The sequence below is a fragment of the Mustela lutreola genome, chromosome 3 (genome assembly GCF_030435805.1).
Source record: "Mustela lutreola isolate mMusLut2 chromosome 3, mMusLut2.pri, whole genome shotgun sequence".
Taxonomy (NCBI): Eukaryota; Metazoa; Chordata; class Mammalia; order Carnivora; family Mustelidae; genus Mustela; species Mustela lutreola.
Genome location: NC_081292.1, coordinates 186,372,760 through 186,400,485, shown reverse-complemented (window position 1 = coordinate 186,400,485; position 27,726 = coordinate 186,372,760). Strand labels below are relative to the sequence as shown.

The window sequence follows — 27,726 nt, the reverse complement described above, 5'->3', positions numbered from 1 at the left end:
TAGCCTGCTGTATCTCATATCACAATAAAGACTTCTTTGCAAGGATTTAATGACACCATGAAAAGAGTGAATAAAGTACTAAAGTAACAAGAAAAATCATTCATCCCCTAAAAAAGTTTTTAGATGATATTATTTTATGCCTGTAGAAAGCTATCTAAAGTGAAAAAAAAGTCCTCTGAACACAACTTTTAATTTTTCCCCCCTTTATGTCATATGATTATAAACAAAAGTCAAATACTTTTAATTGTTCTAACTATAGAATAGATACAATAAGGTCATCATATATGTCTTACAAAAAATTAATAACATTGAGAACTTAAAAATTACAATATTACATATAAATCTGTAACTTAATCTGTGTGTGTGGGGTGTGTGTGTGTGTGTGTGTGTGTGTATGTTTTAAATTAGTTGTTTGGGATTTTTCAATCTGTTTGTTTTAATATTGACCTGCGACTACTATTGTTAGTTCTTGGCATGAGGCTGGATCCCTAGTATATGAGTTTGCATGTATTCTCCTATTTATAAAGGCAAGCATTATGGTTTCTTTTTTGTAGTTCAGATCCTTCCTACTTTTTAAATTTTTTTTTAAATTTTTATTAATATATAATGTATTATTAGCCCCAGGGGTACAGGTCTGTGAATCGCCAGGTTTACACACTTCACAGCACTCAACATAGCATATACCTTCCCCAATGTCTATAACCCAACCACCCCCTCCCTCCCCTCCCCCCGCAACAGATCCTTTCTACTTTTAAGAGTTGACCATAGAATATTAGATCTGAAAAAAACTTTGAAATTATTTTTTCTAATGTCCTTATTTTACAGATGATAAAACAATAGCCAACTGAAACTCACTGAAAGGACCATAAGGACATAGCTCATTATTTGCAAAAGCAATATTAATATATTGCTTTCCTGTGGTCTTTTTTTCTACATTTTACTATCTTCAGGTTTAACAAGAAAATGTCACTCATTTGCATCTCCCTTTCCAATAAATGTGTTGGATGCAAAGATTTATTTCAGCTAATTGTCTATAGAAATGTGATATCAGGACCTATCACCATGACAACATAGAGTTACAAGTAGACAAGAACAATAAAATATTGGCATATCTAAAATCAGTCTCTGACATAGATAGAGTACAATTTGCAAAAAAAGAATCTAAGTTTGCAAAGGCTGTGTTAGAAAAGGGATCCTTTGTCTAAAAATGAACAATTCTATAATTAAACAAAGTAATATAGGCCAAAATAAAATAAAATCCTATTAGATTAACAATACCTGTTTATTTTCATGGATACTCTTTTATACTAGGAAGTAAAAAAGCAACTAAATGAGCTGTTTTTGCCATATATTTGGTAATTTTAGGAACTGAGGATTCATGTTCTTGATATCACTCTGCAAGCACCTGCCTCTTATGACTAGGCAGAAAAGGATTCTCAAAAATGGATGAAGTATGCAAAAATTTCTAGTTCCATAGAATTAGAACAAAGGAATATCTCTAAACTAGCATATGATCAGTATCATCTCAGGAAGGAATGTTTCAGAAATTGATTCATTTACCTGTCCCTAATTCTGATTGAAATTATTTCAGTGTATGTTTCTAAAGTTTCCCAGATTATTCTAATGATCAACTAGATTTAGGAATCACCATCAAGATGCATGTAGCCTTTTCCAGACTCTTTTCTAGGGAACACCACCACTCTGTGATATTCTTAATAAGGATTTCTGATTTTTTCGTGGTCAAGTAAATTTGAGAAGTGATGTATCCTTGGAAATGTGAAGTGTACATTAGTGTATTGATACTGCTTGAGTATTTTTAAAAGGTTTGTTTGAGAGTCAGTGTGTATTATTCAATAGCTATGAGCTTGACAGGGAGGAGAAAACTGGATTTTAGAGTGGGCTCTACAACTTCCCAGCCAAGTGACCTAGGTGTACAGTACTTTACCTCTGTAGGTTTTAGTGTACACACCTCTCAAAGAGAGATAATAGTAGAAACTACTTGGCATACCATAAGAGATTCATAAAAGCTACCTGACATTTTTACTACTATTACCACTAAACTGTATTTAATATGGAATTTCACAAATTTTATGTGACAGAAGAACATTTTTTTTTCCTCAGAACATCTATTAACATCTTCAGGTTCATAAGAGTTCAATGAAACATGGATTAAGAAATACTTTACTAATGATTTGAGATACCCTAATTTCTTTTTTGACTCTTATGGGCGGCTAATGATAAAAATCTGTATGTCTCAGCTCATCTTTTATTTTCTGGCTCTTTTTAAAGTTCACAACATTTAAATTAATGTGACTGTTTATGGTAGTTAATTTGTGTTGCATAAAACAATTTATTTGAAAAATTATTTCTTCTTCATTATCATGCCAGTTACATATAACCAAAAATCTAAGAGATTGACTGACCATTATCCATGAGCCAAATCCAACTCACTGTCTGCTTTTGTAAGTAGAGTCTTATTGAAACAGCAATGCTTATTCATCTCTGTATTGTCTATGGTGGATTTTAGGCTGTAGTGAAGAGATGAGCACTTGCCCCAGAGACCCAGGATTCACATGGGTCAAAAATATTTACTATCTGTGGGCACCCAGGTGGCTCAGTGGGTTAAGCCTCTGCCTTCGACTTGGGTCAAGATCTCAGGGTCCTGGTATAGAGCCTTGCATCATCGGGCTCTCTGCTCAACAGGGAGCCTGCTTCCTCCCCCTCTCTTTCTGCCTACCTCTCTGTCTACTTGTAATCTCTCTCTCTGTCAAATAAGTAAATAAAATCTTTTAAAAAAATATTTACTATCTGGCCTTCTACAGAAAAAGTTTGCCAACCCCTGATCTATGATAATATTATTCTTCCCTTATTATTCTCTCAAACTGTGTTATCAAACCTTTCAAATCCACATTCTTGAAGATTAAATATTCTTTGGATATTGATAGGTAATAGGTCTAACTTGACTTGAAGGTGGTCTCAGGTATATCTTTTCACATATGTGACTTTAAAAAAGCATTAGATACACCTATTTTAGTTGTTGTTACTCATACTTGACAACAATAGTACTAAGCCCTATATCTCTTTGCACACTTGCCTTCAAGCAGTATAGCTTTGTTCTTTGCATTGATGAATAATAATATAATAACTTCCCACTGAGAATTCTCAGATGAGACAGATAAGCAAAGATGATTTTAAAAATTCCTTTATTTTGCTTTACTTTGTGATTTCCTTTGATAGTGTGACAAGTCAAGGAGGTTATTTTTAATTTCATGTAATATAATAAATATATTTTGTGTTATAATAATAAATGAAAATATGTATGCTGTCTGCTTACTTAGGTATTTAGTTCACTTTTATGACTTTTCAAGTCAACTCACACAATCCATAATTTGGTTTCATTAAATATTCTAAATATCACCGACATGTGGAAAAATGGTAGGTTTCATGGGGTTGTACCAAAATATATCAGACCTAAATCTGGCCCTCAAAATTCTCCTAGTCTGTCAAAAGGAATAATACAGGTATTACTAAGAGCAGGTGGCTTGTGATGACTGACTGTACTAGGAACTTATATGAAGAAAGGGGAAATCCAGTCTGGAGGACTTAAGATATCTTAAGAATAGGGATTTCAGCACACTGAAAGTATTTCAGACAAAATTAGAACATTGGCAAAAATAAGTACAAAGCACGTGCAGAGAAAAATGAATAAACCCAATGAGTTAAGCCAGAGCATAAGGCATATAAAGGAGACAAAACATGAGAGATCAGAGAAGGGGACACTGGTCCAGCTCACAATGTGAGTGTCATGCCGGGCCAGCGAGTTTCAGCCAAAGCCTGGGCTGAGCAGGGAGCCACTAAGGGGCTCAGATCAGAGAGTGACACAACCAGATCTGTGCCTGAGGCAAACACCAAATAATAGCTGACACTTTTATAAGATATTTTGCACCTGTGTTCCCTCAGGAATTGCTTAGTTCCAAGCTATTTTTATTCTCATTTTATAAATGAGAAGGAAGGGCTTCTGACTAACTCCAGTGGTCTTCTAATTATATCTGACCAGCTTCTACACGTTCATTAAGGATGTTTTGCAAGACACGGTTGAGATGGCTTCGTTTTCACGTGTTCATATCCCCTATATTTTTCTATAGGTGTTCAATTATAACTCTGAAATCATATTAAGTCCTGTATCTTTCTGGTGGAAATGTATACATGCTAATATGAGCAAAATTATTTCCCTGTGTCATGTTTCACAGGGCTCAGTTTCTTTTATTTTTAAAAACTCCCATTGCCATGAAGAAGTATGAATCTAAGACACAGTTCTATCCATTAAAAATTAATAAGAGCTGCGTTCTGAATGCAGCAAGAATTGCCCAAGAGTATTTTTGTTATTTAGAGGGTTTTTTAAATCTTTACATCAGTGAAATACAAATTTTAAAACAACAACAACAACAACAACCAACCATGGATTTTGCTAATAGTTTTTGCAGCCTTAGAAATACCATAGTCATCACAAAAACTTCCAGTGGTTACCAAATTAAGTCATTTTTCTTTATAGTGAAAGAACATCCACAGCTCTCTGGCACTCCCTGTATTTTCACTGCATATTAGTTTTATTTCCCTTTCCTAAATATGACAGGGGAAAAAATTAAAAGAGTTCAGTCTAACTTTAATTTTCCCCCAACATTATAAATAAAATCCTACTAAAATAGCAAACCTTTGACTGCTGAGATTTAAAAAGCTTCATTAGGGAGAAAAAGGACAATCACAGAGAATCTTCCTTTTGTTAATGAGACTCTAGGACATTCACACTGAAGCTAGAAAATACCTAAATCAAGATTCAAAAAAAAAAAAAAATGTGAGCTGAAGTTACCCTGTTAAATATCTGTTTGGGCAAAGAATTTGATTAAAGATTGAAGTTTCATCTCTGTAAATAAGAACCTAATTAACTATCTAAAAATGTTGCCCAATGTCATCTTTATCTAACCATAATATGAGTGCACACATTGCTACATTTTTTTTAAATTGCTTTTAAAACTCTAAAAGATATGTTCTTTATAAATTCAATATTTCCAATAATTCATAATGGAAATTATCATGCCATAATTTAATAAAATAATTTATAATCAATATATACCCTTGAGAAATACATGGTCATTGAAAATGGATGAAGAGAAATTTAAAAATTAATAAATAAATACTGATCAAGTTCAAAGCTAGGATGACAATAGGGTCTTTTAACCAATGCTACATAGTTAATATATTATATAATTTCCTTCAGTCTCCTAAGAATCCAGTAGCAAAATTAGAGCCCTATTAATATTATGTTGTTATTACCTCCACCTTACAAATGAGAAAACCCAGATTCAAGTGCCTTAAGATAAAACAGCAATCTTTAGTGATAGGATTTGAGCTCCAAATGAGCTCATTCCACATGGTCATATGGCTGAATTGCATTGGGCGATAGCACTAGCCATTTATTTTTTATTTTTTTGAGAGAGAGAAAAAAAGAGAGAGAAAGAGTGAGCAGGGGAGGGGCAGAGGAAGAGAGAGAAGCAGGGCATGGAGCCTGAATCAAGGTACAATCCCACCACCCTGAGATTATGACCTGAGCCTAAATCAATAGACACTCAACTGCCTGAGCTACCCAGGTGCCCGAGGACTAGCCATTCTTATACATGGTTTCAAAATTGTGATTACTTCTATTGTGCCTTGCACCAAAAAAAAAACAAACAAACAAACAAAAAATCCAAAGTCAAAAGTCTTACATCAAGATATTACTTGGTCAAGATTTTTTAAATTAAAATATACTTTTATCTTGTGAAGTGTGTAAACCTGGCGATTCACAGACCTGTACCCCTGGGGATAAAAATATATGTTTATAAAAAATAAAAAATAAAAAAAAATTTAAAAATAAAATATACTTTTATCTTATTGTCCATAAGCCATCTCAACATATTTTTGTGCAACGAAGTAAGCTATGAATTAAGCATCAAATAATGAAATATAAATTCAGAAGGAAATCGCTGTTGGGACTTAAAATTGGAAATTAATATATTTTAATATTAGTAGTTATAAAGCACTTCACTATATTAATTTTTCAATTACTGCCTTTTCATAACATGCAAAAGTACAATGTTGCCAGCAAATGGAAAAGGAAGATAAGATTTCAACTTTTAGTAAATTTTTGCCCAGAGAAATTCAGAGACAGTGAGGCAGAGAGACTCCTGAACTAACAATCTGATTGGCACTCCCAATACAAATGGATTTCATTGTTCCAGGCCTAGAACTTTGACCTCCCACATACTGAAGAGCCTTGAGTCCAGTGAAATCCATGCACGGCACCTCCTTTCAATGTCTCTCATAGAATAGGACTGATTCTTTCAGGTTGTAGAATTCTAACAGTGCTATACTCTCCCCCACGCACACATGGCCTTGTTTTAATGCTACTGTAGATGACTGGCTTTTAACTGATATCAACAATCTGTTCTTTTCAGTGTCGACAGGAAAGTTTTGCTCATTTTTTTCCTATTGCATAAATAGGTGATAAGTAGAGCATCCTTAGCATGGAGATACACAGGCTCTAGTGAAAATATTCTGTTCACTGTCAAGGACCTTTTTTGTACCAAAGCCAAAAGTCAATCCAGCTTATCAGTGAGGACTAAAGGCTGCTGCTTTCCCAGGCTATTTATACAAGGACAGGTGTGACACTTTATCAAAATCTTCATTTCATTGTGAATCCTCTAGCCTTCATCTATACCTTTGGGTTCTCCTTTGAAGACTGTAGAGGCCACTAAAACATCTTTTTTTTTTTTTTTTCCTTAAATACATACTGATATTTCCTTAATAAGTATGCTTTGCCAATTTAAAAAGGCATACCTGTGACTGTAGCTAAAGAAAGATATTTTTGCTTATATTCTCCTTATCTATAGTTTATTTTTCATATGCTATTCTTCATATTTCAGAAAAAGCTACATTTTCCTGTCATGAAATTCCTTGAAAATATTCAGGAAAAAATTTGGTTCTATATAACATCAGTTTATTAGAATAGGCAGCATATAATTGTAGAGGTGCCTTCTCTTAAAAAATAAACCAAAATATGTTTAAACAGTTTTTTAGGAAAAAATATTTTTTAAAATATTTATTTATTTGAGGAGGGGGAGAGGCAAAGGGCGAGAGAAACTTTAGCAAACTCCTGCTGAGCACAGAGCAGGAGGCAGGGCTTAGTCTCACAACACTGAGATCATAACCCGAGCCCAAACCAAGACTGGGATGTTTAACTGATCACCACCCCAACACCGCTAGGAAAAAAATATTTTAAAAAAAATATATAAATCATTAATATGATATCACTGTTGTGTTGCAACTATAATGGTAAATTTCAAGACTGAGTGAACTTTTTTTGTACTTGATAATTAATAATTTTAGATTGGGTATGTCAACTGTTTTGCAGTATACTTGTGTTATACATTAAGGTCAGAATAAATGCAAATAAAAATAGAAAGATTAACCCCAATAATTCTGTTCTCCATTATAATAATACCATCAGTTTTATTTTTTTTTTTAAAGATTTCAGAGACAGAGCAGCAGGCAGAGAGAGAGAGAGGGAAGCAGGCTCCCCGCTGAGCAGAGAGCCCAATGCGGGGACCCATCAGAGACCCACGATCCCAGGACCCTGAGATCATGACCCGAGCCGAAGGCAGAGGCTTTTAACCCACTGAGCCACCCAGGTGCCTCTACCATCAGTTATTTTTATTAAAATATCATTTTTATTACAAAATCAAAATTTATTTCTATGGATATCTTAGCTCCTTTTCCAGATTGGCACTTATTAAGGGCAGGCTAGATATATAGTTCATCTTAATATACTTTATATACCTTATCGTATATATAATACAAATTTAATACAAAAAAATAAAAATAGTTCTTAATTTCATATATATTATTTCTGAATTTGAGTTTATTATATCTACATGGGCAAAGCTATATATACTCCTTACAATCACCTGGCTAAAAATGTTTGTTTTCAAGAAACATAAAGTGGTTTTTTGTTTGTTTGTTTTTTCATTTTCTTTTAGTTTATTTCTTTTCAGTGTTTCAGCATTCATTGTTTACACACCACACCCAATGCTTCATGCAATACGTGCCCTCCATAATACCCATCACCAGGCTCACCCAACCCCCACCACCCTCCCCTCCAAAACCCTCAGTTTGTTTCTCAGAGTCCGCAGTTTCTCATGGTTGGTCTCCCCCTCCAATTATCGCCAACTCACTTCTCCTCTCCATCTCCCGATGTTCTCCATGTTATTCCTTATGCTCTGCTAGTAGGTGAAACCATATGATAAGTGACTCTGCTTGACATTTCACTCAGCATAAAGTTATTTTTGACACCCAAGAAATAATATTCCAAAATGTATTATCAAAATACCAACTTCTCAAAGTCAGAGTGCCTATTATTTAACTTGTTAAGCGAACGGTAACATCATACACATTTGCTGACAAATTGAGGTTGTTATTAAAAAAAAAAAAAAAAAACTATACATCCGGTTTTCTTGTTGTTGTTTTGTTGTTGTTGTTGCTAAGATTTTCTTTACTTATTTGAGAGAGAGAAAAAGAGAGAGATCATGAGCAGGGGAGAAGGATAGAGGGAGAAACAGACGCCCCGCTGAGCAGGGGAGTCAATGTGGTACTCGATCCCAGGACTCTGGGTTCATGACATGAGCTGATCTAAGGTAGATGTTTACTGCCTGAGCCACCCAGGAACATTATGCATCTGGTTTTCTATCGGCTTCAGTGGTATTAAAATTCCTAAAGAAATTCCAGCTCTGTTCACGATTTGATAAGACCTACAACCTGTGTTTCAAATGTGCTCCAATCAATAGGGCAGATCACTGAAGTGGTCACTATAGTCCCATTTGATGCAGGACACTGAGAAGCATTTTAATCAGTAATGCAATGGGTTTTCTTTTGGAGGATTGTGAATTTTGTTTAAAATCCATTGGCTTTATTGATTAGTAAGTGACATCTGCCACATGCAAATTACTGGCTACAAGAGTGGCAGTGGATGCTAAATACTCTTGTACTCTGTAATTTAATGTATATTTTAATGAAGTGAGCAGTGAGATTCCTGACAGGCATCAGCAACTTTGAAATGGTCTTCCAAATTTCTGATACAGTTTGAAAGTAATGAGATTTGTTCCATAAAGTGATAAAATTTATGCCATAAATTATCTCTAAAAGAAGAGTGCATCTTAAAACAGTATCTTTTCCTTGGTAGAGATCAAATTTTAAATACTTGCTTAATGGAAAGTTTCTAGAAAAGCAATCTGAGCTATATACTCTTTCAGAATTTTTCCAAAATTATCAAAGGAATGAAGTACCATATGGTATATGAAGCCTAATATCACTTGGTCAGAAGGAAAGCCATTGATATAGTAGTTAGTGTGCTAAGACTTGGCACTTAGAATATATCCCATCCAAATATGGGCCCATTGCTCAGACTTCAACAATGCTCACAGTCTTTCTAGGATTCAAGCTTTATTTATCAAGCTTTATTCCTCAGAATATTCAGGATGTATTTTGCTGGACTTTGTAATCTAACTCATTCCTTAGGAAAATGAGCTTGTTTAAAATCAGGATTGTTATATATTATTTTCCTGAAAAATAGTTTATGATATACTAAAATCACTTTAAGAAGAAACCATTACACTCTACATACACTATAAAGTGAGACTAGTTTTTTCTTAGACTTTTAGGAATTCCTCTACATGTATTCTTACCTTAAATTTAGTTATCATGGTATTTATTAGTGCAATAAGTCTATAATTATCTATTGTGAAAAACCCTAGTCAATGGAGTGCTTGAAGATTGACTTACTTAGTGATCTACACAGTGAATATGGTAAATTTCAAATTGCCTTTAGAGAGTGGGTTTATGTTCACTATTATAATATCGGAGCCCAATTAGTTATTTCATGAGTCAATCAGAAACCTTTCCCTACAAAGTGCCCTTTATAATACTTAAACAAAATGAAATATCTTACTGAATCAGAATCCTACCCCATGCATGATAAACATATATGAAACTGCCCAGAGGTATGGTCTATCAAACAAGAAAACATAGATTATGCATAAATGAATATGCATGTGTTAACAAATATTTATTGAGTTTCTATTATGGGCTGATATCTTCCTAGTGCTGAGAGGACCACAATAAACAATATTCTATAAGAAAATTATAATCCATAGGGAAGGCAGATAAAAATAAACAGACACATCATCAAACCAGTAAGATAATCTCATGCACTGATGAGAGCTCTGAATGGGCAATGCGAGGGAGAGAGATGATGGAAAGATATTCAGGGAAGACCTCCCTGGAGAAAGGATGTTTGAGGTGATTTTAGATGCTGAAATATCGGGAAAAGAACATGGATTTATTGCTCGCTCATTCTTCCTTCCTTTCTTTCTTTCTCTTTCTTTCTTTCTTTCTTTCTTTCTTTCTTTCTTTCTTTCTTTCTTTTTCTTTCCTTTCCTTTTCCCTTTCCTTTCCTTTCTCTTCTCATTTCTTTTCTTTTCTTTTCCCTGGGTGATTTATAGTGCTCACTTTAACCATCCACAATTAGTCTTTATCTAGAGGCTTCTTATAATAACTTTCCTTCAGTGTGTTTCTGACATGATTAATTCAATTGGTACTACACAAATCCTCCCCCAAACCCCCAAGAAACAAAGCCCTATATAACTTCACTGAAACCACCTCTGTAATCAGATTCCACTTCAAACAAGAAAAATAACATAATATTCCCTTAAATCTAGTCTTATGCTATAGTCCAATTTTATGCTTTTTAAATTTTTTCCAAAAGCCATCAATAAGTATGCAAGTGAATGATAATAATAGTATTATAATATTTCTTGCTCAGCTTTTGTGTTTCACAATAACTCTGTGAGGCTGGTAATACTGTCATTCCCATTCTACAGATTAAGAAACTCAGGCAGAGAAAGAAGATCTCATTTTCCCAAGAGTCACTCCTAGTGATAAATCATCTGAGACTAGAACTCAAGTATTGAGACAACAGAGAAGTGTCTTTCTTCTAAGCAGGATACAACCACCACCCAAACAAACCAACTAATTTTTTTTTTTTCTGATCTTCCTAATTCAGAGTTTCCCAGCTTGTAAGAATTCTGTTACCTTAAACTTCATCAAATTAAAATAGTAAACTGAACACTGTTCTGCTCTTGTCCCTCTGAGGTTTGAATTTAGGTAACAAATCTGATAAGCTATGGCTATTTCCTCATGGGTACTCTATTATAAACAATGCCAGGAATGGCCTCCACATAAATAATGATGTCACAAGTTATTGTTACATAGACCAAACATCTAGGCTTTCCTCATATATGGAAAGTAAGACTCAGTGTATTCAGAGGCCAAAATAAATGTGTATTTTCCACAAACATTTTGAAATTCTCTGCAACCAGTCTCCAACATGTTCTCTCAATCCTATGTCAACTTATAGTGTGACTATATTCGCTTCCAAATTCTCACGAAGACCATACATGGCAATTTTTCTGGAATTACTCAGTTATTCCAATAAGCTAAGTTACTAGGTCTCGGGCTGCTTTCTGCATTTTAAAAAAATAATGGAGCATTCTTCTGTTTCCAGGATTCTGGAACCTCCCCTCTGATTCTGAGTTCTCAAAAATTACAGACAGTGGCATTGGGATTTAAGCCTCAAGGTCTTTAGAAGTTATGAAAACACGATGTGTACTGTCATATTTCCATTCTAATACCAAGGAGAAAAATTGGGCTTCTTAGTCATCTAAGTCAGTATTTTTAAAAGAACCCCCTTCTACTCTATTAATTATAAAACAAATACATATATATATCTAGTAGGAAACCCCTTTGAAATTTGGGGCAGCTGCTACAGCATTTGGATTTGCCATGCAAATATATTCAGGGATAGCAGGATCTACAGATAAAATGCAGGGTTTCTACTTAAATGGAGTGCCACATTAGATATTCAAAACTCCCAGCAGAAGGTGTACAGAGTCCTAACAGACATAAAATACTTGGATTATCTAATACATACATGAATACAATATTTGACCTCTAATCTTAATTTCAATTAAAATTTATGTAAAGGTAAATATAGTGAATGCTACTTTGTTTTCCGAAGCTTTCACAGAAATGAAATGTTCTGTGAGATTTCTTAGGGACAGATTTTTCTTGTATAAAGTTTTCAGGTGGTGTCATTTAATCATCTTACTTACCGAATCTCTAGCTGACAAAAGCCATGTTCTAGTTGTAATTTCACATGCTCTTCTAAAAAAAGCAAGTAAGAATAATTTTTTCCAAGTACTTGTTCCAGTGTTCTCTGTTCCTCTAAGGATAGCTTTATTGTTTAATCTTTGCTTTTACGGGGACAGTTTCAGGTTTAATCTATAGTTTTCACACTGAAGAGCCTGATAAAAGGAAATTTGCAAGCAGCTCAGTCTTAAAATGTAAAGATGATTCAAAGGGCCAAACCTTTCAGTTTTAGGCTGCAAGGTGGGAAGGATTTTTAAACTGAACTTAATGTCAAGGGCGCATATTTCTCACTCCCAGAGACTTCTTGCTGCTTTGGTAACGTTTTTTCCGAAGTGCAGGAGAAAGCAGGGGCAGTGAAGGAAGTCAACGTGGGCAGAAGTCATGAAGGCAAAGTCCTGCTAAGTTTGGAGAGGAAAGAAGAGCATTTGGCGTGAGGTCAACGGCTTAAATCTGATTGAGTGATCAGAGTTGGGGGCGCGGAGGGTGGGGGGCGGCACACGTGGAGACTGAGTATGAGAAGAAATGGGCTGAAACAGATTTGAAACAAAACAAAAGAGGAAATGACATGTCTCTGAGGAGATTCTGGGCTAGGAGGTATGTGGCATGTGAGTAGTCAGGGTCAGGGAGAACTTGAAGATAATGTCACTCAGTGGCTAGGGTGATATTTTTACTTTTCAAATTTGTTTCTCATTATTCAAAATTCTTTCAAAAATCAGGTATACTTTAATCACCAAGGCTTGTGATCCTAGCTCTCCCTCAGAACAGTTCTCAGAATTCCAGTGCGCACACATCCAGTCTCCACTGCCTTAGCACAGATGCTCCTGGGCCATTATCTGTACATGCTTCTCTCAGATACTCATGAATGTAGTTACTGGGTTATAGATGCCAATGCCCCCAAGAACACAAGCCTCGTGGTAACCTATCTTCAACCCACTATAGTTTCCTTACTAATTTATATTTGTAGAAGGTTAAAAAGCTCTATGGCTCCATGATAATCTCTTCATGCACTAAATACCCTAGTGAAATTCTCTCTCTTAGCAGAAGTACATATCTTCCATAAATCAATTATCCAGTTCCTAATAGCTATTCCACTAGATCTGGTATGCACGGAGAAGGGTAGAAAGCACTGGAAAAGGAACTACTCTAATGGGAGTACCCAGAATAGTGATTCTTGCTCCCACTGGCAATACAGTAGAGCATGTATGGTGCCTGGGTTCAAATCCTGCCTCTACCCCTTACTACCTGCAGGACTGGGGGAAGTCTCTCAGCCTATGTCCTCATCTATGGGATGGAGATAATAACAAATCTTCCTTCATAGGGCTATTATGAGAAAGAAGTTCATATAGATATTTTGCTTGGCATGATATCCAGTAGTTAATTATGTCCAAAAATATTGTTTAAATTAGAATGATGTCTTTAACAGTCTGCGTTGGAACTCTAATAGTCTAATAAATCTTTCTCAAAGGCCACAGTTACTCTGAGGTAAACATTTTGCATTGGAAAGTTTAGGGTATCTCTGAGATTTTTAATGCCAGAATCAGTCCACTACAGTTGAACAGATCAGCCCCTACTTCAGCGAGAAATGAACCTGCAAGAATAAAGAATCACAGCCATGGAAGGGCAGGGAGTGGAAGCAAGATTATTGGCTCCCACTTTGTCTCATATTACAATAAATGCTGGCCACGTCCTTACTGTACTTCAGAAGGCCACACAAAAATACTTCTTTGCAATTAATCAAGGAAAAAGGGACAACTCCTGACCATTTTGCTTGGAGATTTAATATGTCACAATGGGGTTTGCAAAATAAGGAGCAGTAGAGCAGCAAGAATTTTCCTTTCTCACAGTATTTCTCACATTTTATCCAACAAATAATGTGCTTTGGTATCAAATCTTTTCCTGAATTTACTGAGATTATTCAGTAGAGTAGCTTCGAGAAATCCCAGCACTTAGGATGATCCAACAGATTCCTTCGAGCTACTTAACCCATCTTACCACACAGTAAAGAGCTTAACTGTCCCCTTCAATAAACTTATTGACTATGTTAAGATATACCAATACTTTTCTGACAGATTCTGTATCTTATTCTCTTATTCCTACTAAATTTGAAAGTGAAATAATTGAGAGCTAGACTATCATTCTTCAATCAGAAAGCAAAGATAAAAATAATTTGAAAATAATTAGTTGAAAGATAATCACCCGCACCCTGATGACTACCTGAGTGAAAAAGCATTAATATTACCCAAATGGTCAGGTTCAAGATGAAACAAGAGCTGACAAGGACAGTAGCCAAAGAGACAAAGGCAGAGAGTTTTAACTAATGAAGTTTGCAAGGGAGGAATTCTAACCCTGTGGCACAGGACAAGAGGAAGCATTTTCTCAGAACAAATGTCGTGATTTGAGAAATATGGAAGTGTATAACTTCTAAGACATCCAAGTTTTTATTCCAGAACTCCAAGACTCGATTTCATGAAAAAGGACAGCTAGAACTTATACCCATGAGTCACAGAGTGGTCACTGCTTGAGATGATGTGTAGTATAGGCAGTTTCTAGAAAAGAAACAGAAAATCTCAAACTCTTGGCTCAAACTCTAAGTACTGTTGAGAAAAAAATTGTTTTCTCCCTTTTTTTTCCCCCTCTAAATTAGTCACTTTTCAATTCCACTTTTAGAGTCTTTGACTCTTAAGTAGTGGCTTTTCAAGTCAATCAATTTCAGCTCATTCATAAAACCAAGCAAGCAAGATGAAAGATTTTCACTGAATCTTTCAAGAGGTAGTACCTGGGTGATTGGATCCCAAATTCAATTTTTTCTAAAATTCATATTGGGGGAAAAAATGCCATTTAGAGTTTAGGTTAGCTTGGAAAGGAGTTCCTACAAAGGGTAAGGATGTCCATTTACCATTTCATTTTTCTCAGTAATCTTTGTCTTTCTTAGGAAAAAAAAAAGTGACAAATGGCAAAAATGTATTTCACATGGCCCAGTATCATTCCTGTTTGCCAGAGGAAGGCAGAGCAATCAGTGCATCTGGAAACCCAACCAGGAGGTGACATACTAGTTGTCCAAACATTTCTTTGGAAAGTAGGGACATACGTCATAGGAAGAGTCATCCCGGCATGCTCCAGTTGCTCACGGCAACCAGAGCAGCACATGGCGACCCACTGTGGCTTGGATTTCCAGGTTGCTTTCCACTGGGGAAGAATGAGTCATACACACGGTAAATGGAATTAATACAGTAAAGCCAATATAAACACTGATGTTTTATCTTCTGACAGCATATGAATGTGCAAAGCATTAAGTTATAGGAGAAAAGGGGCTAATTTTAGATTTGTTCCTAGCCCTCTCCATGTGAATGGTGTCGCTGTGAGCCCAGCAATGAAGTTCACTGTGTTGTAGCAGACTGCGCAGTTCCTGAGTGTGTCAACCCAGTCTATGAACCAGAACAATGTTGTCCTGTCTGCAAAAATGGTAAGACCATACTGCATTAGCTTTTGAAGAGGGGTTAGTGCAAACTGCAAATATTTCACCACTGCCCACCATTCGATATAAGACCCCTCTAAGATCTGCCTGGGGTTCTTCAATATGAGCATGGATAATTTATACCTTTATCCCAACTTAACATGAAAATAAACCAGCAATGGGTGCATTATGAAGCTTTCCATTTGGGGAATTAAAGCTCTTATAAGCTGACTTTATTGTGATCCCTATTATTTACTGTTGATTTATAGGGAGGATATTGGAAAGAACACAGAACCATCTTTTTGTGATGACTTAATTTCTCTCTTGTAGAGGCTATGAAGCAGTTCATCCTGTTTCATAGTTCATAACTCAGGAGAGGGAGTAGGGTAAATTCCAGGTATTTTGCTTTGGGCATAGAGAAAATTTTAGGTTTTAAACTAAATTATCAAAGAAATTATCAAAGAAATACAGAATTCAAACATTAATGCACTTAAGTTGAGGTAAGAAAGACTAGAAGATTTGAGACTTTTATTCTAGGTTTTTATTACCCTGAATCTTACTCTTATAGTAATTAGACAGAGGAGAACTTGGTTTATATGATTATGGGTTCCTTGTTGACCCTCATGGAATAGGGAGGTTGAAATGCGCTGATGATGCTGGTCACTCAAAATCAAAGTGATGCTACAGAGAAGATAATGCAATGCCATAGACCCAGGACAGCATATCAGCAAAGCTAGTATTATGCTCTTCCTACTAGTCACGTACTACCAAAAAAATAAAGCTACCCTAGATAACAATTCACAAATGCCCCCTCCTGTCATTAATACATGCTTGAAAAAGTAGTTCTAGCTCTTAATTAAGCTGAGGTCAGTCTAATGTTGAATCCCCATGCCCTTCCTTAGGTTAGCAACTGCTCATTTCCTCTATCAACCACTTCTTTTTTTTTCTTTGTCCTGAATTTGCCATTATGTTAATTAACCTGCTAATCTTTGTCTTTATAGAATTATAATTAGTAAAAAGAGGTATCCTTTTATTTAAAGAAAAAAACAAAAGCAGTTCTGTTGTTTTTATAATAATTTCTGTGTTTTAATGTCTTCCAAAGGATGTAGGAAGAACACGTGATATTTTTTGCTGTAACAGTTTTACTATTTCTGATCATAGGAATCCACTGAGTTGAATATTCAACTGCACACCTGCCTTCTTTTTTTATTCTTATTCCTCTCATCCAACTGACCTCTGTCATAGTGACCATCTTTTCTGACTTAGAAGGTGGAAATAAATATATCCTGAAGTCCTAACCTATCTAATATATGTAAAGATATACAATTTAAGACTTTATATTTTTTAGAGGATTTTGTAGAAACTGGAAAAGATATAGGAAAGAACAATAAGATGATTTAATGATTGAAAAATAGTACCTATGAGGACAGACTCAAGGAGTGAGCATAATTTGTCCTGGAGAAGAGAAATCTCAAGGGAGACCTAACTGTCATAAAGTATATGAATGGTTAGTCTAAAGTGGAAGAGGACCTGTTATTTTTCATTTTCTCCAAGGACAGAAGGAAGAAAAAAATCAGCTACCTAATCAGTCTTTAAAAATAGGATTGACAAATCTTTGACTCAAGATGTTTTTTTTGGTTTGTTTGTTTTTGTTTTTTTTTTTGTATTGTTGTTTTTTTGGTTTTTTTTCCTAGAAGCAACTGTCTAAACAGGTCCTTGAGGATCCTCTCTTCCCTAGGTTTCCTTGGTTGGCTTTGTTTCACATTTATGGTAAATAAAATTGTGCTTATAGTTAACCTCATCTGGACATACTTAGAATACTCATAGAAGAAACCATATTAGACCATTGTGATCTAATATATATATCTAATAAGACCATATAGGACCAGAACACACAGGGTTTACACATGCACTACTAATCCTCCTAGTGACCCCACACCAAAGCTTAGAATATATCCAGAGTTAATGCCTACATCAAATGTCAGATCAGCCACTACCAACTTATCACCTTTAATTTGATGTCACCCAAGATTATTCGACTTCTCTCCATGTGTCAGAGTAGAACTCTGTCTTCAAATGAAACCCTATTCATACAAAAACATCATATAATAAATGGACTTTAATTGTTTGATTAGTTAATTAGTCACCCATTATATTCCTGAAACACATGTTAGGAGAACAAGATTAGTTAAGTTTTTCAGAATTTTGTTCATGACACACTATAGTTTCTATTCCTTTTTTGCCATTTCCAAGCAAACTTTTTTTCTTTTTTTAATAAGGGAAATGAACCTGAATTAGACTTGGTAGGAAGACAAACTCTGATTGTAATATTATAACATATTATCTTTTTTTACATGACACTAATTACTCACTTGTGCCCCAAAATTGAAGTATAATCATTGTCAAAGAAAAGCATATTAAGGATCAGTGAAGAAACTTTATGACCACCAATGATACTGGTACTTTTACTGAGAGAACAGACTGAGCTCCATCTTGCTTGCTCTCATTCTAAGCTTAGCCCAGAAAACAGAAACATATGACCTATGTGTAGAAAAGCAGGGGTGGAGGTCAAGGGAGTTGATGTTTATCATGAGAGAATACAACTGGAATAATTCCCTAAATTCCCAACACATGGTAAGCTTTTTTCATTCTTTATAACAAGATTAATTTGCTTATTATAGTGTAAACTCTTCAAGTGTGCCACCAATTTCTTAGATTAAAAAAAAAGATAAAAATCTACCCTATGGATTCAGGGTGCAGGCAATAAATCTTAATTTGTAAACAGCCCTATATAACATTTTCTACATTTCTTAAATCTTCATAAATGTTGAACATTTTTAGTTTGCATAAATGCTGATTTTCTTGGCTGCCAAATACTTTGCTTTTGCATACTAACATCAATTTCTCTGCCTTCCTGAATTATAACTTGCCAAGAGCAAGAGGCTTTAAATATATAAAATAAAAGTTTAAGATGATAGAATCTACCACACCTGACCTTAAAATTCAATATTCAGCTAATATAAAGTCTTCAATCTCAGATTGCTTAAGAACAAACAAAATAATAAACTTCGGGGGAAATGTGAACGATTGGGCACAGACAAAATAAGAGGAAAAAGAAGAATATACTTTTTATTTGGCAAGGACTGGGAGGAATTGACAAAGGAATTTATTGCTTTTTAAAATATGATTAAGCATTTGCTTCTCTGCAAGAGCTAGCAATCCAAATGCTTTCCTGAAAAATATGACATTTCCTGACTGTCCATCTTTCCCTCAGATTGTGTTACTTTGACCTGTCTTTCAGCTCAAGTCTTTTCTGTGTGAATTAATGAATATTTTTCATGGTTTTCTGTCTTTATAGTATAAAAAAGTAAAGTAGCACAGCATTTGCTTTAAAAAAAAAAAAGTTCCAGTTTGGAGCATCATATAAATACTTTGAATATTTGGTTAGTGAAAATACATTTTATTGAAAAAATATTTGTTCATTAGAGCATCCAAATAACTAGTTGTATTTTTCACATTTGATCAGCCAGTACGTCAGTGAATTCCATGTTTTCACTGGGATTTATAGTCGTCGTCATTACTAATGGTTCTGAAGGAAAAGTCATTTTGTGAAAAATTGGAATAGACAGGAAGTGTCCACAGAATCCACCATACACACTAAGTGAGAAGTATCCATATTGTTTCTATGTAAACTGAAGGGCCTATTCAATATCTTAAATATTTAACTCCTTTTCCCTTAGCCTCTTCTAGTTTAATAGTGACACAAATAAGGCAGGAAATAGACAAGGCAAAAAAGAAAATGGAAAGGAAGAAGACAATGGGGGGTCTGGGAAGAGCAGAAAAAAGAGAAGGAGGGGAATTTAGAGGTGCCTGGAAGCAAATGTGTGACCCACGTAAGTGTTAATATCTCTAATATACAATGAGCTCCTTGAAATAAATGAGAGAAAAACTATAGAGAAGGAAATGGGCAAAGAGTATAGAAAGGAAATTCACAGAAGAAAACGAAATGTGTAATACATATATGAAAATATGCTCAAACTCACAAGAACCAGGGACATAATAATTATAAAGATGAGATACCAACATCGCACTGATAATAATTTGGAACTAACAATACCCCAAATCAGCAAAGATATTTTAAAAAGAGGTGAGAAGATGTCAAAACAACTTTTAAGGAGGTACTTTCCATCAAAAGTTTCATGTAACTTTGAAGTTAGCAATCTTTCCTCTTGTACTTTTAATTTATTTATTTTCAGAAAAATAGTATTCATTATTTTTACCACACCTAGTGCTCCATGCAATCTGTGCTCTCTATAATACCCACCACCTGGTACCCCAACCTCCCACCCCCCCGCCACTTCAAACCCCTCAGATTGTTTTTCAGAGTCCATAGTCTCTCATGGTTCACCTCCCCTTCCAATTTACCCCAACTCCGTTCTCCTCTCTAACACCCCTTGTACTTTTCCCCACCTTCACCCACTACATTTTTACTACATTTTAAGAGCAAAATAGAGAGAGAAAACCTAATCTTTAATGGATTAATGAAATACATTACAGCCTTTAAAAAGACCCTACTGACATACAACCCTATATAAAATAAGCAGAGAATGTACAGAATGTTTTATGCATAACATAGTAATTTGTGTCATATATAATATATACATTTTAAGTGATATACATTTAAAAGATTTGTAATTAATGTACAATTTTAAGTAGATATTAAAATATTTATGTATATAGGAAAAGAAATAAGTAGATACACAATAGAGCATTAGTAATGATTTAAAGGGTGCTTTTAGGGAAAAGTGAGAAGGTAAAGTGGAGAAAGACAAGAGCTAATGTCTTTAAAACTTTAAGCTTTACAGACTGATCATAATAAAAACAACAGAAAAGTATACAAACACCTCACAAAATACAAATGTTCAAAAAGTATTAAAAAGCTATTCAGCTTAATAAATCAGATTTTTTTTTTTTAATTTAAAGTTCTGGAAGAATACAGGCCAAATTTTTAACAGTGATCCAATGATCAGAACAAGAATAAAAGTGCAAAGGTAGAAGCAAAAAACTTTGATGTTTTATTTCATTAGTCTTTTTACTGAAGGAATTAAAAAAAACCTTTTATTTTCATAATTTAGGAGGGTGTATCAGACCACTAAATAAATGATAATTCTAATATTAATTAAACGCTTCCAGAAGGAGAGACAAGAACAAAACTTTCTTTTCTTTTTTCTGGAATATCATATGATACAAACTAAAGAATACAAACTAAGAAAATAATAAGTGGAGGGGAACTTTACTTATAATTAGTAATGGGGAATTAATAGGATACAAAATCCCCTATCAAAAACCCTTGGGTTGTGGATTTTACAAAGAGAATGGAGGTAATTTATTGTACAGCACAGTACATGGCCAGTGGGTCTAGGGCAGCAATCTTCAATCAATCACCTGGACATTTCTACAATAAGATATGTAATAATCATATTGAGACTGAATAAATATAGAATCTCACACCATTTCAAATAAGGTTTTAATACCAACTGAGTTTTGGTATGGAAAAAATAAATGGGTTTTCAGACTGTGGGAATGGGCTTGCACACTTGTGTTAGCAAAAAGAATCTAGAAGATGATTAAAATAATTAAGCATCATGACCAAGTGGAGTTTACACAAAGAGTTCAGTATTAGGAAATACATTAATAACTTATTCCATTTCTAAGCTGGAGAGAAAGAGCATATTATTTCCATATATAAAGATATTAGACATAAATCATCAAAAACTAGTCACAAAAACTCTTGATATAATAAGACCAAGTAGATAATTTTTACATGATAAAATATATCTACCTCAGTCCAAAAAGACAGAATTGTGTTTAATAGGTAAATAGTAAAGGCATTCTCAATAAAGTCAGGAAAAAGACAAGGATGCTCACTATTATTTAAAGTTTCAGATAGAGAATAGATATGAACTAGTTAATATAATTAGAAAAGAAAAAATTTTGGAAGAAAAAATTGGGAAGGAGAAGATACAACTGTCACTATTTGTATGTGATATGATTGTATATTTGAAAAACACAAGAAAATAGACTGAAAACTACTAAGGACAATTTAGTAAGATAGGGTACAAAATGAATATATGGGCCTCTCCTTACACATGCGCGCACACACACACACACACACATACACATACACACACACACACACATGAAATATATGTATTACTAAAATAAAATTGTGGCACAGTTTATGATGCTGACATATCAACGAAATGTAATAAAGAGTTCATAGACTTAGAAACACATGAAAATCTGGTATACGGCAGATAAAGTAGTATTTGGAATACTATAATAAAGTAGTACTGGGAAAAAGATAATTTATAAAAGAAATGATGTTAGAACAATTGGGTATTTGTCTGAAAGAAATAATTTTAAATTTCCACCTTATCTCATAACTCAGGATATTTTTCAATTCAACAAAGATTAGAATATAAACTTAGTTTCCAAAATATAAACTATTTCCAAAATAGTGCAAGAAGAGAATCTGAACAATTTGATTTATAATCTTGAAGTGCCTATATTTTGAAAACAAACAAACGTCTCCACATAGCAAAAACAAAACAAAAACCATGGTAAAAATTTTTTTTAAATCTTAATTACAAATTATAATCATATCTTAAAGGGTTAATCTCACTCATACATAAAGATCTTTAGGAAACTGGTAGGGGAATATTACTCAGTCATCAGAAATGATGAATACCCAACATTTAAATCAACATGGATGGGACTGGAGGAGGTTATGCTGAGTGAAATAAGTCAAACAGAGAAAGTTAATTATCATATGGTTTCACTTACTTGTGGAAACTAAGAAATAGCATAGAGGACATTAGGAGAAGGAAGAAAAAAATGAAGGGGGGGAAATTGGAGGGGGAGACCAACCATGAGAGACGGTGGACCCCCAGAAACAAACTGAGGGTTTTAGAGGGGAGGGGCATGAGGGGATGGGTTGACCCAGTGATGGGTATTAAGGAAAGCACAGACTGCATGGAGCACTGGCTGTTACACATAAATAATGAATCTGAGAACACTACATCAAAGACTAATGACGTACTGTATGGTGACTAACATAATATAATAAATAATAATAATAAAATAAAGAAAGAAATTGGTAGGGAAAAAGAAACCAATTGTGTTTTAAAAATGGGCAAAGAGGGGCTCCTGGGTGGTTCATTTGGTTAAGTAACTGCCTTCGGCTCAAGCCCCACATCAGGCTCCCTGCTCTCTCCTTCTCCCTCGGCTTCTGTGCTCCAGCTCTCTCTCTGTCAAATAAATAAATAAAATCTTTTTTTTTAAATGGGCAAAGAATTTCAAAAGTCATTCCACAAAAAATGAAATTAAAAAGTTTCTAAAATATATGAAAAATTGCTCTAACCAATTTTAGGGGAAAAAAAGGCAAATGAAAATTTGATATATTTTTTTTACTTACACATTGACACAAATCCTAAAACTTAATACCCACTTTATTGTTCCTACTGTGGTAAAACAAGCCAACTCTCCTATTGTTGGTGGATGTATAAATTGGCACATCCCCATGGAAGGAAATTAGAATATGCCAAAATTACAGTATATGTATATTTTACTAAGCAATTCTATTGCTTTTTACAGATGTTTGAAATGACAAGCAAGTACTAGTATTCATTTCTTATGTTGTATTTCAAGTTTTATAATAAAAAATAATTAGAAAATTTGTAGAAATATCTATAGAGTTAAATTTTCTTTTAACATGTTATTAGTTAACAAATTAAAAAAAGAACTTATTTCTTCCTTTAAGTAGTCATTGAGGTATTTGTGTTGGATTACAATTTAATTAGCTTCCATTTACCTTTCATTTATTTTTTCATCTCATATATTTTTAAAATTGTGATAATCTATTTAACATCAACAGGTTATAGGCTATTATTAAAAGAAAAAAATTAAAGTAAATAACTATTAGTATTTGGAGGATATATATGCATACAGTTTAAAAATCAGAAAAAAATATTAAGAACTATTCAAAAACTAATAAGGTAATATACCAAATTTCTAAATGTGAAAACTCAAATTTGTTAGGTTGCTATTTCTATAATAATCAATTAAATGGAAATCTTATCAGATTTTTATGTGATGTAATTTTTTTTGTAAGTTGACAAAACTTGGAAAATTTAAGTACATGGAAAAGAATGTACTTAGTAAGGTTGGGCAATTCAATTTACCAGATATATTAAAATTATGTATAAAGGGCCACCTGGGTGGCTCAGTCGATTAAGCAACTACTGTCAGTTCAGGTCATTATCCTGGAGTCCCAGGATCCAGTCCCACATCCAGCTCCCTGCTTGGCAGAGAGTCTGCTTGTCCATCTGGCCTTTCCCCTCTCATGCTCTCTCTTATTCTCTCTCTCTCTCTCTCAAATAAATAACGAAAACCTTTAAAGATAAATAAATAAAGTATAAAGATATAATAATTTTAAACAATATAATACTGGAATAAAATAAACAGATAAATAAATTAGAAAATTAGAAATTAGCCTATAACATAGTATACAGTTAAGGTAACATCCAAATATATGGAGAAAGAATATATTAATTCTAAAAATATATTATAAAAATTAATCATCTTTTTAAGTTAAATTACATTTTCATCTCACCCATTATATAAAAGTAATTTTCAGTTGGATTAAAGATCTAAATGTAGGGGCACCTGGGTGGCTCAGTGGGTTAAAGCCTCTGCCTTCGGCTCAGGTCATGATATCAGGGTCCTGGAATCAAGCCCTGCATCGGGCTCTCTGCTCAGCAGGAAGCCTGCTTCCTCCTCTCTCTCTCTCTACCTGCCTCTCTGCCTACTTGTGATCTCTATCTGTCAAGTAAATAAATAAAATCTTAAAAATAAATAAATAAAAATTTAAAAAATCTAAATGTAAAAGAAAAAGATGATATCATAAAGGAGTTTTTAGAATACTATAAACTTTAACTTATTCTCAGGATAAGAATGGTCTTCCTAAACATAAAAGAAAAAACAAATCTATAACAGGAAAGATTTAAATGCAAATTAAGTAACATAATTTTTTTCCAAAAATTTCTTCATAAACTAAAAGAAGATAATATCCAGTTTGGAAAAGTTAAAATGCAACATTCCTGTGTCTTATGGTAAGAGTGTAAAATGATATATCCCCCATGAAGGGCAAGGAAAGTGTTCAGGACTTTGATCCATCAATGTTACATTTAGAAAGTGATCAAAAAGAAATAATCAGATAAACACATATATAGAGAGAGATCACACAATCGTTTATAATAGCAGAATTTGGAAAACCTGAAACCTAAATATTTAACAATAAAGTGGTTGTTTAAAAAACTATAGTATATCTACATAAACTGACTACTAAGAAATATTACAAATAATATTATAGAAAAAAAATTAAGGACATTCCCCACAGACACAAAACACATGTTCAGAGTATATAATTAAATTAAACTATGGGCCAGAAATCATGCAAATATGACACTATTTTTGTTGAGAAGGAAATATATCATACCTATAGTAAAAGACAGGAAGAAATACTTCAAAATGTTAATAGTACTTAACTCCATTGAGTAGGATAATAGAGGATTTCTACTTTCTACCCTTTGCTAACCTTTATTATTATTTTTTTTACATCTCCAACAACAAACATGTATTATCCCTGTGATTTACAATTACAGTTTAAAACAGAATATAGACAAATTCTTTAAAAAGATCATGTAATCCTTTCTCACTGTTTTCATAATTTAATAATAATTGATGTGTCACTTATTAGAAATGGAACTATGAATTTTTGTTATAAATTTGTAGACTATCAGTTAATTAGCTAATACTTCTACCATTTGACTTGCAACTCCTGCAACTATGAGATTCTTTATAAAGCATTTAGAAAACCTCATCACCCATTCTATGTGCCTACTAGGGGCAATTGCTAAAATAGTCACTTAATTATTAGGGCAGTTGCTAAAATATTTCATTTACATTTTCATGAAGCTATTTCACAATATCAGACTTTTAGGTCTAAAGTTGGATGCAAGACTTTCACCTTAATTTGATATTTTCTCACTTCCTCTTAGGTAGACAATTAGTAACAGGTGAAACATACATAAACACACGGAAGGTGAAACATTTTCTGACAACAGCACATATCCATTGGCTACAGCACCCCTGAAATAGTTCAGGATGAAAGAACAGCCTATGAAAGGCAGTTTTAAAGTCTGCATTTCACTGACTCCATAACTGAAGGTCAGAATTATCATATTGGTATAAAGTAGATGTCAAAACATAGTAATTATAAGTAGCTATTTTAATGAGTCACAAACAATAATTTCCTATTGCTTTCATAAAAATTCCTCCAAAATATGAAGGGGAATATTTATATTTATGTTGTCTTAAACCAACAGGATTCCCTCTTAATTCATCAGCAAATTAGATTTCAAAAACGTTATTTTACAATGTTGACATAATGAAAATTAATGCCACATGTATTCCCCGCTAATCACATCTCTTCTTTAATTATCAGAGATACCCAGCCCTTCAGAAAGTGAAGGAAGGCAGGCCAACTCATTCAGAAACGTGAATTTTTTCTCTCTGTTTCCTCCTCATCATATAGGGAATGCTTAGCAGCTATTCTTTATTGACATAAACATTTGGAATGTTGAGTCTGGTCATCCCACAAAGCACACACTTGTTCCCTTGAGAACAGAGCTGCATACACTCCATCAAGTGTCCTGGATATTGTTCAGGACGCCATTCCACAGGATGCCTGAGAGACTGAAGGAAGGGTAATGAACACACATGGACTGAATGTCTTGTTCCTGAACATTCATATAACCTCCAAGATAATCTGGCTCAAAGATGGTTGTTTGGAAGAGTTTTGGATATATCTTCCAGAACTGGCTGTGCATTTCTATTCTTAACTCCACCTTCTCTCATTCTTGAGCCTCTCTTCAATTATGTTTCTATAGAATATTGCTGACTTCTAGGATTGTATATAGTAATCTTTAATTAAGATACCTCTAAGAACCAGAGATGACAGGAAAAGGGCAATTGGGGTCATTGATGGGTTCCATGGAGTTGGATTTAATTCTGGGAGTAATTAAGTGGGGGTCGGGTCTCTCTAGGAATCCAAGGCATTTAGTCTTGCCAAGACTCGTGAGCTCCTAAAAATAATCTTATCTCTCTAAGGGAGGCTCATTGTTCACAGGAGAGCTTCACTGAGGGCAGAGTACAACTGGGGTGTGGAGCGAGCCAGCAGTCCACTATGAACCCTGAGCTCTTTCTCATATGACCTCATATGACCACGTACCCACGTGGCTCTGAGAGGCATCCAGAGAAACCAATGGGTCACTGCTGTCTATGAAGGCACAAATTAAGGTACAGAATCTTGCTTCCTCCAAGCCTCCTCTCTGATACAGACACATTATGAAGTTGTCCTTCTTCCTCTCAAGTCTACATTGGCAGGTAGAAGCTCAAGCTTTTCAAAGAGGCCCAGAGGCTGTGTCCCACCACGTGCACCATTTTGCTCCCCCCCCACCCCCAGTGAGCATCAGTGTTGCCAAGTCAGATAAAAATAAAACATGGTTGCTATGCAAATAGTATCCTTTGACCTTTGAATTTGAACATCTTTGGAAGCATTTAGACAAGATGAACCTGGAGAGCCTCTGAGAAGGTTGGACTCTCTTTCTCAGAAGTTTCAGAGGCCTGGAACAAGAGTTTCTCACAGACTTATCCTTGAGGCATAGATTCCCAGATCCCTTTCTTACAGAAAAACCAAGCCCCCTGTGCTTTCTACATTCCTTGTCATTAGTGAAGAGGAGACCCAGAACTCCGGGTTGATCATCCTCCAGGCTCTCTTCCCCATATGGTTCTGGAGCTAGAAGGTAACACCCAAACCGCCCCTTTCCATTCCTGTTCCCTGCTTTTTCATTCTC

The 27,726-nt window shown here is 34.4% G+C and overlaps 1 protein-coding gene across 1 annotated transcript in view; it reads left to right on the top strand.

Annotated features, from left to right (window-relative positions):
- The window catches only part of VWC2L (von Willebrand factor C domain containing 2 like), a 161,053-nt gene that overhangs the window by 11,220 nt on the left and 122,107 nt on the right, over window positions 1-27,726 (top strand). Inside the window, exon 3 of the mRNA XM_059168130.1 lies at window positions 15,628-15,757. Within this exon, the coding sequence (XP_059024113.1) occupies window positions 15,628-15,757 (130 nt within the window). The remainder of the gene's footprint in view (window positions 1-15,627; window positions 15,758-27,726) is intronic.